This window comes from Triturus cristatus, chromosome 6, assembly GCF_964204655.1.
Source record: "Triturus cristatus chromosome 6, aTriCri1.1, whole genome shotgun sequence".
Classification (NCBI taxonomy): domain Eukaryota; kingdom Metazoa; phylum Chordata; class Amphibia; order Caudata; family Salamandridae; genus Triturus; species Triturus cristatus.
Window position 1 is genome coordinate 822,360,895 of NC_140589.1, and position 15,175 is coordinate 822,376,069.

The following is a 15,175-nucleotide window of genomic DNA, read 5'->3' on the forward strand; positions in this document are numbered from 1 at the left end:
GGTTGTGGATATTAAGGGTGGACTGTAACCTGACTCGACTTGAGCTGCTCTGAACATGCACTCGTAAAGCTGCAGCTCATACAAGGCATTGCCCTGTTCCTTTGGTTCTTCCTTGTTTTTGTTCAATGTTCTTTTACCAAGGAGAGATCAAGAGGCATGAAAACTCGCTAAACACTGTCCTTAAATAAGTCTACGAGTTGCATACAAACCTCTTCTGTAGGGACTATCATCATAATATTGGGTGAACCCAGTAAGTTGCACAGAACTCCTCGCTGACTCCACGGTTCACGGTGGGAACCATGATTGAAGTATTATTCCTGAAATGACTCTGCTGTGATGGTCCTTAATAATCGTCATTGGCTGTGAGTTCGGTAAGATATACATAACACGAGTAGATCCTACCTCAAGTGTTTTTTCTGCTCTTTATGCCCTTATGTGTCTTTTTTGTTCCCTCTTTGCAGACACATCCCGTCCTTTGAACTACTGCCCTGCCTGCCTTCCTGGTGGTTCTCTTCTGGTCTCTCCTCTCCTGAGGGGTATTAGTCAACCTTTTGAGTGTGTATCATATCAGGGAGTCTATATCTTTCAGGAGTGTTGAGGCACTCTCTTCGCTCCCGCGGATACTGGGTTTCCTGGGCGTTGAAGGCCTTCCACGTTGGAATCGCGACATTCAGTTTGGAGCCGTCCGCACGGCCCAAAGCATTTGGAACACGATGATTATACTCACGGGAGGAATGCAGGTTAGATTCACAACAGATTGATAGAGTGTCTTGTCTGTATAGCACGTTCTGTACACAAAGGTTTAATTCTTGCAGGTATAGTTAGTAAACATGTTTTTCACATTTTTCACACTTTAGTTTTTCACATTTTAGTTTACTGTTTTCCTCAAGCATGCTGGTATTTTTGTGAAAGGAATCGAGGGGGAAGAGATCGCTAAACAGGGTTTAAGTGTGGGTGTTTATTTTATTTTATTTTATTCATCATCGCTTCTTTTTATTGTTTGTCTTTTTCGTTTCACTTGACAATAAGATTTTTTGGAAACTAAAGTTGTTGAAATTGTATGAATTAAAAATCTGAAATGCTCTTTTTGTACTACAGTGACCCCTGAGGAAGCTGTGGTTTCCTTCCCCCGGATGCGACTAATAGCTTTGCATGTGACCTGGACACCGATGAAGGATAGCCCAAAAGTGTGCAATAATGAGACCGGGGCAGGGTCTGCACAGGAGAAGCCTGGGTCTGTGACAGCGGTTATTAAGACTTTGGAATAGAGGAGCTAGGTTCGAGCCTCGCAGTCGACCCAACACCCTGTGATTCTGGTGAAGCAGTTAATCTCGCAGCACCTAAAAAAAATAATCTGACCTTCTGTAACGTAATGTAATAACCGGGGGCCTATTATCGCAAATATGTAGATTTCGCGCAGAGCTCCTTCCCAGGCAGCGGGTGCTGGAGGCCTCTACATCAGGCTGTACCTCCTGCTTTATTAAACTTCCTGCTTCCTCAAGTTTTCTGGAAAATGCACCATTTGTCCACTCTTTTTTAAAAACATTCTCGGGGGGAAAACCCCCAGAAGCCCCCTTGAGTTGGTCAGGCTCGCTCGCTACGCTCGCACACCATAGTGTAGTATGACAATAATTTTATGCCTCACCAGTTTCAAATGTCACCAGTCACCACTGATATGAATACTTTAGGTAGACGGGTGAGCGGAGCTAAAATCTCCTTTATGTTCGCAAATTTACCCTTTTCTACACCAATAACAAGGTAAATGTGCTGTTTATGGCAGTTGCTTTTAGTTTTGCTGGCAGGGAGTGATGCATACACTGCAGATGCTGTGGATGAAGTTGTAGAATTTTTGCGTGTGTATTTTCTGCATAGGAGTCCGGAGGGTGTCAGTGTAAATGAGAAGGTTGTGAAGATAACGTTTTGCCCCCCAGTGGGTTACGAAACATCTTTCTTAACATTTCTGTAACTTAAATAATGACGGACCCTTTGAACATATATATGTGTGTGTGTGTGTGTGTCTGTGTATGCATATATATATATATGTATGTGGGCTGGTGCAAGCTGCCTCCTGATGAAACCCCCAGCCCCTATTTCTTTTTACAAATTAACCACAGAGTCAGAGCACCTTCCTAGAGAGAGACCCTTCTTTTCAGAGAGCCCTTTTCTTCAGAGACCCTATACCATGTGCTGAGAGCTTGCGACAGAAGCTAAAGCTTCATGCTTGAGCATCCTTGTTCTCCCATCAGAACCCTTCATTTAGGTTTTCTGAACTGACACCTTACCTTGCTTGCTGAAATTAAATGTCCTTTACATCCATCTTTATTAAATTAGATGAAAAACAGACTTGCTGCATTTTCCCTGTTTTATTTGTAATTCCTACTAATGTGGTATTTAAGTTCATCTTGAAATACCAACCTATGAATTATTTGAGAATCTATAACAATGATGACTTCATTTTAATAATTACTAAATGAATTTATTTGATTTGAATTTGTTGTCTAGACAGAAGTAGCCTAAAAGATGGCATGGATCCAAGCTCAGGAACCTATGTTGGAGACTCTCTTACCTAAATCAGTGTGTTACTGGAGCATATGTGATTACAGTGTATCTGTTTTCCTTGTACGAGTCTGGAGAGATAGCTCCTTCTCTCACATAAGTGTCACTTTAGATCTGTCCTGGAGGATCTGAAGAAGAGTCCATACATCATAGACAAATTCACTAAAATGTCGTGAGTGCGTAACTAGCACCAGAGAGTCAGTAAATGTATCACTGTAAAAATAATATTTTATTTCTACATCTACAAAAAGAAAAGGAAGGCAATAAGTAATTTTACCACACATCGGTAAGGCTAAGTTAGAGACCAGAGAGGGAAGGTAGATAGGTGTAATGAAACGCACCACTGTGCTCACCTGACATCACAGTCATCTCCAGTACTTAATTTTTCTTAAACAAAGAAAAACACAATAAATGCCCAAAGGGCAAAAACAATAAAGGCCAAAGTTGTATAGGACCCTGTGGTTGGTGCTGCTAAATGTCAGGGGTGCCTTATACCAAGGCTGCTTAGATTTGATTAAAGATCATGCCTCTTTGTTCCACCACCAAACACTTCCTATCTTTTTATCTCATCCCTGTTTTTACATCTTTCGCTGTTTTCATATCTTTCTCCCTTTGCTGCCTTTCTCTACAAAGTCTAACAATACACAACATGTCCTGTTCCCAAAAATAAGCGCAGTGGTCATCACTTGCATTTAAGCGCTGACATCACACCCAAGAACGCAGGTGCTTTGTTATGTTTTGTTATAAATTTATACAGCGCACAAATACCAACGGTGTCTTGGCACTAAGCAGTCAAGAAGGGAGCAGAAGCACTATTCAACAAACAACCAAGTCTTAATGGCTTTCCTGAAGGATGTCAAGGAGGGAAGGTTTCTGATGGTTATAGGAAGGGTATTCCAGAGCTTTGCAGCCCCCACCCCAAAACTTCTACCGCCCCATTTTGATTTGAAAAATCCCCGAGAGAGTATCAATTTTGTCCCTTGTAATCGAAGGCATCTATTTGGAGAGTACCAATGCAGTGACCTTTTCAGGAAGTGAGGACCGGTACCGTGAAGTGCTTTATTTGCAATGCACAGGGTCTTGAACTTGATACAACTTTTGACTTGTAGCCAATGCAGAGTCTGTAGGTGTTTTCCCACTGACTGAAATTTGGGAATTCCTAGGAGGATCCTAGCCACTGCGTTTTGGATCATCTGAAGTCTATGAAGTTGAAGCTTGGCGCTAAGCAGTCAAGAAGCGAGCAGAAGCACTATTCTACAAACAACCAGGTCTTAATGTCTTTCCCATTTGAAAAATCTCTGAGAGAGTATCAATTTAGCTCCTTGTAATCGAAGGCATCTATTTGGAGAGTACCAGTGCAGTGACCTCTTCAAGAACTGAGGACCGGTACCGTGAAGTGCCTTATATGCAATGCACAGGGTCTTGAACTTGATACAACTTTTGACTGGTAGCCAATGCAGACTCTGTAGGGGTTTTCCCAATGACTGAAATTTGGGAATCCCTAGAAGGAGCCTAGCCTCCGCATTTTGGATCATCTGAAGCCTATGAGGTTGATTCATGGGTATACCGAGACATAGCCCATTGCAATAAACCAGTTTGGAAAGGACTAAGGATGTAACTACAGTTTTCCTGCTTTCTGTTGAAATCAGAGGTAAGAATTTCTTGATCGTTTTGAGTGTAAAGAAACTGGATGATGAAACTGCCTTGACATGTGCTTCGAATTCCAGTTTCTCATCTATCATTATACCCAGATTTTTGGCTTTGAGAGCTGGTATCAGAGCTGTTTCCAGGTCATCTGGCCACCATATCTGGGACCAGGAGGGGGAGTAATTACAGAACAGTATAACCTCGGTCTACCCTGAGGTCAACTTCAGGCAGTGTGAGCTCATCCAGAATTGACAGCTATCATGCAGTCCCTAAATCTTTTCATAGGCGGTTGGGTGTTTTTACAGATGGATACGACAATTTGGGTGTCATCCGCGTAGGATGTCAGTGCCATCTCAAAGGATCTTATTAGTACCGCCAGTTCAGATACATATATATTAAAAAGCATGGGACTCAAAGAGGAACCCTGTGGAACTCTGCATGGGAGCATGAAGGATGGAGAGGTGTAGTCGCCCAGGGCAACTGATTGTATCCTATCAGCTAAAAAAGAGGAGACCAGTGCCAATGCCTTTTCAGAAATACCTAGTGAGTTCAGACGGTTGAGGAGCATCTTATGGTCTACCGTGTCAATTGCCGCCGACAGATCAAGCAGGACCAGAGCTGCCGCACCCCCTGTGTCCAGTACTGCTCTGATTTCATCTGTGGCTTTTATTAGGGCTGTTTCGGTGCTATGTTCTGCCCTGAATCCAAATTGGGACTCATCTAGCAAGTAATTTTCATGTAAATATGATGTGAGCTTGTTAATCATAACTCTTTCTACCAACTTAGCTGAAAATGGAAGACGCAAAATAGGCCTATGGTCAAGTGCATCAAGGCTGGATTTTTTCAGAAGGGTCAAAATCGTGACCCTCTTCCAGATAGAGGGGAAAACACCTTCTGAGAACATTGAATTAAAAATGGAGGTTAAACTTGAGCCTAGGGTCTCAGGAGCTTGTTTAAATATCATAGGAGGTGAAGGATCATGGGAGAGCCCGATTTTGCTTTTAAAATATGGGTAGTTATCTCATCCACGGTTACTGCTCTGAAATCTAAGAAGGTGGGGGTACTCTGGTGTTGTGGACTTATGGTATTATAAGTATCTAATTTTACCCTGTTATCAAAAGTGGTGAAGATTAACTCCACCTTGCTTTGGAAGTGCTGTGCTAGTGAATTACAGAATTCCTGAGAATGATCATTCCCCTTTCATTCGGCTGGTGTGGACAATTTAGTCACCATCCGAAAGAGCTCATTGGAGGAGTTTTCTGCCTCCTTAATTTGATTAGAGAAGTAGGAGCCCTTTTCAGACAGGATCAGTTTTTTATAATTTGCTAATAGGATTTTGTACTTTACAAGTTCATTTTCCTCATAATTTCTTCTCCAACATCTCTCCTGTCTTCGACACTCCTGTTTTTTTAATCTAAGGGTGTCCGAAAACCAGGGGGCTGATGGAGTTGTCCTATTGCTCGAGGATTTTTTGAGGGGAGCTATCTTATTGGCAGTCGATGTGAGACATTGATGGAAATGAATAGAGGTATTTTCTGCATTTTTAGCTAGTTTTGTTTGTAAGCGTGAGAGCTGGGGATTGAGCTGGTTATTGTCTACCTGTTTCCAATTGCGGTATGATTTCGCAGACGGATTAGATAGGCTTGGTTGGCCCTTAAATAAGTTATCAAACTCAAAGATAATGGCACTATGATTAGTCCAGATCAGTGGTAGAATCTCCTTAATCTTGAATGAGTCATAGTTGGTAAAAGTTCAGTCCAAAATGTGGCCGGCCTGATGTGTAGGGCCCTTGACCATCTGGCTTAGACCTGCCAAAGTCATGGTGTCAAGTAAGTAGATAGTGTTTGAGTCCCTGACAGCATGAAGATGAAAATTTAGCTTAACCTAATATGACAAAGTTGTTCTCCAGGGCACAGGTTTCAGGTATTAAGGAAAGCGAGGAACATATTTTTAGTCCCAGGGGGGTCGGTATAGTAGCAGTCCCTTGAATGAGAGACGGTTGGCTATTTTAAAACTAAAAGATAAGGCTTCGCAGTCAAGAAAGGAAATGGTTAATTATAGCAAGACCACCCCCTTTTTTGTGCTTCAATTATTGTCTAAATACTGTGTAGCACGGAGGCCCAGCAATACAGAAATCAGGTCCTGATGCCTGATCGGCTCAGGTTTCAGTAATGAAGAACATGTCTAGGCCCTGGGCATCTATTAACTCAGCAATGTCCACTTTAAGTTTGGGCAGAGATCATGTATTAATGAGTGCTCCTCTAGGAATTAGCTTGGGCTTAGTGGTGAATTTCATGCGAGGCCCGTAGTTAAAGTGATATTTGCGGAGTTAGGCTATGATTCAACAAAAAGCCGCAGATGGCACATTTCAACGGCTTTTTTATGGACAGTTTGTCCAAGCTAAGACATGTGCATTTCCCAGAGATAGTGACCGGAGAATGGTTTAAAATCTGCAAATCTCTGCTTGTATACAATAGGCGGTCAGTCAGATGGCCAAGATGTCGGCCTGCGTCTCTGGCGCTGAGCGTGAACCAGGCGTGGACAGGCGCGGACAGGCACAGATGGGCTTGCCTTTGGCGCACCCACTGCGCATGTCCGCTGCAAGTCCGGCACAGCATGCTGTTTAAGTAGTGGAGCTTACAATCCACTAGCGTGTCACCCTGCCAGAAGTGGGTGTAACCTGTGTCGGAAGAGCTGCGTCCCTCCGCTCAATCGGTAGGAAACTTCCACGGCGGACCGAGAACGCAGCCCAGGAAAAGAAAGTGCAAGTGCAGGTCAGCCGTTGTAAGCCTAAACAGGTATTTGTAGCCCCAACTTTTGCAACCTTAAACTGTGCAGTCAATAAAATAAGTTAGGTTCAATAGTGATTTTAAAATTGGTAAATGCCAAGAGGTCGATCTAAAATGTTTTACAAGTCCCTCACCGTGCTTAAAACAGGCTTCTAGTGTGCTCATTGTCACCTACGAATATACCCAGTCTTGAGCAAAATCCAGGTATGCTCTTCTTACAGTCCAATTCGGTAGAAGGGACGTATGTCCAATGCAGATGCCCACTGTACTGGAGAATGAGGTTGCAATATTAAATGCAGCCTTTAACCTATTTTTGCATTTCCTAACTTAAAGCAATTAATTGAACCAGAACAATTATTTTTATGGATAAATACCTTCAAGGTATCTAGATGTACAGATAAGAGGAACAGTAAATCAATACTTACCTGTGTATACTTACCTTCACAATATTTTGCTAGCCAATATTGTGGCTACAGAATGTATGTAGTCAATACTACCTCAAGAAGGTGGTCATGCACTCCCCCTAGGGTATGTAATCTAGTCCCCACAAGGTCCCTCAGTGTAAGTAAGGCTTCGTAAATAGTAGTACTCATTGCCTTGACACACATAGCCATTAGTGTTGTGACCATGCCCAGATATTTTGCAGTTGTCAGTAGGATTTGAGGATTTGTCCATCTCTGAATATGGATTATTCATATCCCCTCCATGTATGCCGTCTGCTGGTGAAGAGACCTTCAACTTGTACAGAAAAGTGAGTTTAATGTTGCATTGTTAACTTGGACTATCCTTGTCTGTTGTGATCTGCAGTGGCTTCCACTGATGTGCCACTTATGATATCAGCACTATACAATGCTGGGCACAATCTTGGGCTCGTCAGTTTGCAGGTCTATTAAAACTTCAAACTGTCTGTAATATATTCCCTGCATCATTCAGGGTTGACACCAGATTTGAGGTCTCAGATGTTGCTCTGATATTAGACTATACACTTTCAGAGGAAAATTACAGGGGTTTCCAGAGAAAGATTACAGGGGTTTCTAGCTCAAGGGGATCTGCAGAACCCTTTGTTTGCAGGGTCTTGTGCTTTACTTCCCTTAAAAGACCACTCTTGCTTGTAAAACATCAGGTCATATAGTTGTGCAGTACCTTGATGCTTACTTGAATGGTGTGACTATTGTCGCACTTTCATAAAGAAAGAAATAGCATTTCATTACTTGTGCATGCACTTCAGGTGATGCATGCCCTTAAGAAAAAGACTTGTTGAAATGGATCCCCCTTGATTTAAATGCAACATGGATAACTTACCAGATGTCCATGACTCATGCGTTGAAGCCTTCTGCCTAAATTTCTCAGCTAAGTGATCCAATCGTTCAAGCCGTCTTATCTCATTCAGTAGCCACTCTTCATAACCTTTCTCAGCCTGTTCAAGCCTCTGCCAGGCACCTGCAATGTCCTGCAAGAAGAGAATCGAGGCAAACATGAGACAACAGAAAAATGAAGAGGTGGACTGGAAAAAGTTGATGGTCAACAATGTACTGTCATTGGATCTTTTTAAAGACAGCCATATCTGAAAACCTGATACCCTTAATTAGATAGTGAGGCACCATATCTATTCTAAAAACAAATGGAATAAAATATGATGAAGCAAGAAAGCACAGACTGAGGCCACGGCACATACTCACCTATTTGGGGACAATGGTATGATTTGTTAGAGTCAAATTATTCTTCAAAGCAGTTCATATCCATGATAAAGGAAGACCGCCTGCACCCGGTTTAGAATTGGGTGGTAATCAAAAATATTCTACTTTCTGGTAAGTGTAAGATCTGGGGGAGAATATATTGGTGGAACTTCCTCCACTTTACTAGTTGATTTGCCTCCTGAAAACAGAGGGTTTCTCAATATCACCCACCTCTAAACCAAGCCCTTAGTCTTTCCAAAGTTCAGTGGGCTGGAGTGAGGAAGGGGAGACATAGATACAAGGCCAATGCATTTTTTTAAAGCACTGAACATTGAGACTGAATAAACCAATGACATTTGATACTGTATTATTTCACTCGGATGCTTGAAAAATGTTGACATCTGACCCAAACCTGTGCAGTTTAAACAGCTACATTTAGGAGTCACACTATTTTCGCTAGCCAAAGACACTTCCTACAATTTGCCAGTCCACTGGAGGTGCTCAATGCTCTATGATTTTGTGCTGTTGGATGATACAGCTTAGGATTGACTGGCAAGGGGGTACATGTGAGGCACGCCTCCATCAGGGTTCAACTGATTAAAGAAAATAATCAAAGGAGGGAGTGAAGAGGTAATGGGATAGAACCTACCTCCTGTATGCTACGTAATAAACAAAGTGGTTCTGCCCTACTAGAAAATACTAGTTTTTTTAATTTTTATAATTAAAGGTGATGATCAGTTAGGTGAATTAAAGTGATCCATGAGCTGTCATGGAAAGCACTATGTGTGTTTAAAATACCCCTCACACACTATGAATCCCATAGTGTCATGCTTCATCATGGGGGTCTTCCCGTCCCTCTACGGGGCGGGGCGTGCTACTACCTACGAATACGTGGGAGCACTGTTGTTATGATGAATAGGCTATGTGTGGTGAAGGAATGTGAGTGTTGGGATTATGTGTAAGATGTGAAGGAATGATTAAAAGGACCCTGGCTAGTAGAAAAAACAATTTTATTCTGTTCTCTAGCTGGGAGCGTTAAAAATGGGGAAGAAAGTAGGAAATGTCACAAATTTGCGGCTACCTACTAGGTCAACATGTTTCGTAAGCAGTCCCCACTGCTTTACTCATCAGGACCAATAGATAATCCCTTTAACACTAAAATAAATTTTAATAAAGTGGTTTGGATGCCTATTATTCTGATGTACCAGACCTATAACAAATATTAAGATCTGCGAACAAGGGTGCAATGACCCCAATGAAACTCAAACCAATTAGGTATTTTCTTTTGGCGTAATGTTCAGGCTTCACGAGCACACACTGGAGGGGAGGGCGCCTGGTTTACATCAAGTAGGCAGGATCGTCCCTCGCTTCCATGTACCTCCGTGTTGCTCCGTCGATGATTAAAGCCTACGAGGAGGTTCTCACCAGGACCTAACACTACTGAATAATGAGGGCTGTGCAGCCCAGGTACTCAGGATTACTCTAGAAGTAGCAAGTATGATCAGTAGGTGGAACAGCTGTGGAGAACATCTTTCCAGGACTGCAATAGTTAGTGGGCTCCTACCATCCTGACCTGTCTGATACCCCAGGGAACTTATATTGGTCGCCATTCAGCATGAGAGAAAGAACCTACGATTTTTCTTACCGCCTAGGTCTCAAGTTTGTGCCATTGGCTGCAAACCATTGCCCTTATTCCCTGTTATGTGTTTTTGTATCACATAATCCTTAAATCTTAGAGCCATGGTTTTTCAGAAACCATGGTACTGCTAAGGCATCAAGAACTCCTATTATCTCACACTAGACGATTCACTGTAGCAGTTACCCTAAACTCACCTCTCTAGGTGCCCCTCATCTCACCCAAAGTACTTTTCAAAGGAATGACAGCTCCGGAGGCCAGAGAGAGCATAGCCCCTAGCACATGAGAAACATAGTAGTCAATGCACAGGTGCTGAATCCAAGGTGGGAGGCCATCTTAAATAGGGCAATTTTGCATTTAGGAGAATATGTCATTAATTGTTCTCATCCCACTCAAATATGGCACCCACGAGCGCTATCAAGGACAGAGAAAATGCCTGACTTCCTCTTCCAGGTAACAGGAGGTTAAGGTAGTATTTGTAGCTGATATACTCATTCACTCAGTGCCTGGCAACAGCGTGTGTTGGTGTGACTTACTTGCTTAACATTTAGTTTTCACCCAGCCTTTTCTCTAGTTTTTCACCTTTCTTGTTTTCCTACCATCCTACCCTTTGATTTTTCTTTGTGGGATTCTCCTCTCTTTTTCATTCCTTCATGCTGCCTTTAGGGGTATTGATGATTCGCTGATATTCCTTCCTAAGGAGACAATCTCTATTGGGTTTATTAAACCGAATGGAGAGGTAAGTATTTTACTCTTTTGCAGACTACGTGTTTAATATCATTATACTCAGGGCTATTCACAAAGGTAACTTACACTTGTGAGTAAGTTCCATGTGTGATTTTAATCTAACAGTTTTGGCTAACTTTACTACTTTTAGCTATTCATCATTTACAAGTGTGAAATAAGTCAACGGTGTAGACTTACATGTCTCCACCACCTGTAACAGTGGGAGGAGCCAAATATGTAGAGGAGTTGGCCTAACGGCTAGGGCGCTCGACCTCGGACCTGGGGAACTGGGTTCGAGTCTCGGTAATGACGCTGAACATCCTGTGATTCTGGGCAAATCACTTAATCTCCCCGTGCTTAACAAAAAAATGTGTGTCCTCATGTAACGTAACTGGTGCTATGTAAAGCACTCTGATACCTGATTGGATTCGGGTCAAGTTTGTGCTATATAAAATCTGCAAAAAAAATGTAGTGAGTTACTGCTGCCAAAAAGAGACAGTACTAGGCTAGTATCACCCATGGCTACCTCTTAAACTGCAGCTCCCTCCTTCTCAGACTACTGACCATGTGATCACAACGCTACGAGTGCACCATTACGCTGTCTATGTGCTGCTCAGAGCTGCTGCTGGGGAATCCAGTGCTCGGAGCTATGCTGTTTACGTGGCTGGTGGACTTGTGATTTTTGACGGGGACCCTGTAGTGTTCTGGTAAGGGGGTGGTGCGGGCAGGCAGTGGTTGAGGCAGCGGGTGCTCTTGTGCCCTCCTGTTGAGCCCTTACAGGAGAAGGTGGGACTGCTGCAGCCTAACTACCGATGCAAACAGCACACTATCTCCGCTGCCCCCAGGTGCCCAAAGGACAGCCCACCAGTCCTTCAGCCAGCCATTTCATTGCACTAAATGAACAGGTTCACTTTCCTGCCCTCCTCGACCTGCTTTCCACTGGGCTAGAAGGAAACCCTACAGTAGAGCCTCACAGCGGCGAAGACTGGGGCCAGTTGGAAATGAGGGAACATAAACTTTGAACAGCCTAAGAATGCCATAAGGTGAGGGGGCGCAGGAGGGCAGAGGTGTGGAGGTGCAAAGACAGCAATAAACTGGCTACAACTGGTGCCCGTACAGGGGGTTTCTTCAGTAATAGTTTGTAACCCCCAGTAAGCAGCAGGACTGGGTATAGCGGCAAAGTGCCTGGTGGAGATCGGAGGGGTAGGTGGCAAGAAGCTGTAGGTTGCAAGCACCATGTGGCCACAGAAGAGGTTGGGCTTAGGGCGGTGTGGTTTGTGTACACATTGGTGCTCGTTTGCTCCCCACAAACACTACACCTTGTAGTAATCATCAGAACCAGCTATTAATCATTCCTAACCTGAACACCAGCCGCCTTTAACAACTACTGAATCCAAGTCTTGGGAAGCTCAGAATACCATTTTAATATCACCGTTTAAACCCCACGGAGGCCGGGGTGACAAAGCGCAAAGTATCACCTCCCAGTGAGAACAAGGTGACATATAATACCACAGCCAAATACATTGGTGCAATTGGAAAAGTTGAAACACCCGGAATAGTATAATATTACCTGACAAGAGCCTGGGAGAGGGGAAAATATGCGATCAGGTTGTGAAAGGGTGCCATTCCCCCCTACAAAGAAAAGGAAAAAACTCCAAGCCCTGCCAGCAGTAAAAAACTCTATAGCAAAATCTGTCGGGGAAAGCCAGCCGTTAATATCTCCAGTGTTTCGAATGTTTGAAAAGTCAACTATAATTCCACATAAGTTTGACTTCTTGAAGGACCCAGCTGGGGCCGTGTTCTCTATATCCGAGGAAACATGTTCCCTCCCAGAACCAATTTCACCAACAATAAATACCAACCACATGTCCCGCGACCAAAATCATAATATTGGAGACCGAGGACGTAGCAGTTTCAGTAGCAAGTACCTAGTTGATAGAAAATCCACATTGGGGCTGATAATTGACCTGGAACGACTTCCATTGAAGTCATTGTCACCACAAATTTCCCCGTGCTCACTTTCACCTCAAAATCTGCCAATGTCATTACTGAAGACCATCGACCCACTACCAATCGAGGTTAATGTATAAATTATCAAAGATCAAAAAACTCTCTAAGGACCATCGACTCGATCTCCTCAAAATCAAGCCTATTATTCAGCTAAGGGACAACTGGAACAGCAACAGCCACATTTTTATCACACTAGGAGATCACTGCAACTCACTTCAAAAACTCAAGTTAGTACAATAATCAATGTCTCACACTGTCGCACCCCAACCCCTGTAAGATCAGATCAGTGGCCAATTGAAATACGTTCACCTGAAAAAGTGGATCTTCATCTCTGGAGTGCCCTGGGTTTATCTACCAACCACGTAAATAGCTCTCAAACTGTACAAACTAAAGTTGATACTGAGTGTCAAGCAGGATCCAAACCAGAAAGCAATAACCCCACTAAAACTAAATCTAATCCCTCACAGAAACAAGGTTCGCCAAATGCATCATTAACAGGGGCAGGGTCTGTGTGGGACATCCTGTTTAGAACATTACAATAGACATTAGACACTTTGTCCTACCAATCAAATGTAATGGACTTCCAAGTGGACCTGCTCAACAGGATAGCAAACTCAGTCTCCAGTATTGACCAGAAGCTGATTGATCTAAATAATTTAATAATCCACATGAAAAAACAAGCGGCCGTATCCTACATCGACTGCACCTGTGCACCACTGATCAATAAACCCACAACAATTTCGTATGCTCTGACCACCTCATTTGAAGACATAAAAGCAAATCTGCACGTCTGAAGCCACATATAGGATTCATATCCATGAGCACAAGTAGGCCAAGTCAAGAAGATCTGGGTTCTGCTTGGGAGGTCGAGGATGCATTTGATTGCTGAGTTCTGGATGGTTAGTAGTCTTCTACTAAGTACCATTTGGCATCTTGATCATTCTCTGCTGCAATCAAAACTCCTCAAAATGAGACAAGCTGAATGAATTTCCTTTGCCCATTGTCTATCATATACACTATCTGTTTGAGATACTCCTGTGTCAACCACCCATGAGACATTACAAGGAGGACAAGAACAGAAATACAAATTGCATGGTTTTTCCAATTGGTCACGTTTTAAATCTGTCCATACATTTACTTTATTAGATAGTGTGTCCCACTTTCATGGCCCGTCTGCCATGGTCTCTCGTACTTTGGACCACTTCGCAAGGGGTATAGAGGGCGACTGACAGGTATATAGGCAGAAACGCATTGATATACAGAAGAATGCCACAAGACAGCACAGTTATGCAGTTGTCCCTACCTGGGACAAATCTGCTTCGGGGGAGGTGTTGTGTTTAGGTGGGCTATGTAGCTGGTCTAAGATTACTCGCACTAGTGCCATTTAACTTTCGTCTTTGAGAAATTCAAAGTAGCCTCACACTCAGTGATGGCAAAGCAAACCTGTGGCATACAGAGGCAGCAGCTATGGTAGTGGGCATCACTCCTCCGTTCACAAGAGTTAGAAGGTACACTGAATCCATTTGAACTTGGAAGGGCCAGACCCCTACCTTGCCTTGCAAGTTCAGCTGCATTATGTCAAATCTAAATCACTGAAAATGCTACATTTTTGGATTGTATATAAAGAAACATAATAATCTATTCTTTACCACCTAACAATGCTGGAAAGGGCATTCAGTCAATGCTGGTACTTACTGAAACCAGCTTGCCCTCGGAGGGCATGAAGGCAGGCCTGTTGCTGATCCTCAGTTTTGTCTGGAGAGTGTTGAAATCAATCTCTAGCTGGCACTTCTCCTGGACCTTGGGGGGCTTGTGCTTACGGCGGTAATCTCGGAAGTCATCTAATTTCTTCAGCATTGTATGCATGGTCTTCTCTGGGGTCCTGTTCTCCAACCAGGGGATGGTTCGACGAATCCATTCTAGGAGCTAACAGAAAAAAACAAAGAAAGAATGATATGGCTGTTGAAAAAGCACATCAAATTGTTAACAAAGAAGAAACAAATAACCTGCTCACATGTTGAAATGGTGTGGTACGCAGCGGCGGCTCCTCCGTTAAGGCGGAGGAGTGTCGCCTCACTGCTCTTTCAGCAGTGCACACAGGAAAAGTAAAAAGATAAAACAAGTTTATCTTTTTT

General features: G+C 43.1%; 1 protein-coding gene across 1 annotated transcript in view; it reads right to left on the bottom strand.

The window, feature by feature from the left end:
• Positions 1–15,175, bottom strand: part of ACTN2 (actinin alpha 2) — a 266,246-nt gene that overhangs the window by 102,513 nt on the left and 148,558 nt on the right. The window contains exons 10-11 of the mRNA XM_085611425.1: positions 14,736–14,966; positions 8,295–8,442 (exon numbers count right to left, since the gene is read on the bottom strand). Coding sequence (XP_085467551.1) covers positions 8,295–8,442; positions 14,736–14,966 — 379 coding nt within the window. The remainder of the gene's footprint in view (positions 1–8,294; positions 8,443–14,735; positions 14,967–15,175) is intronic.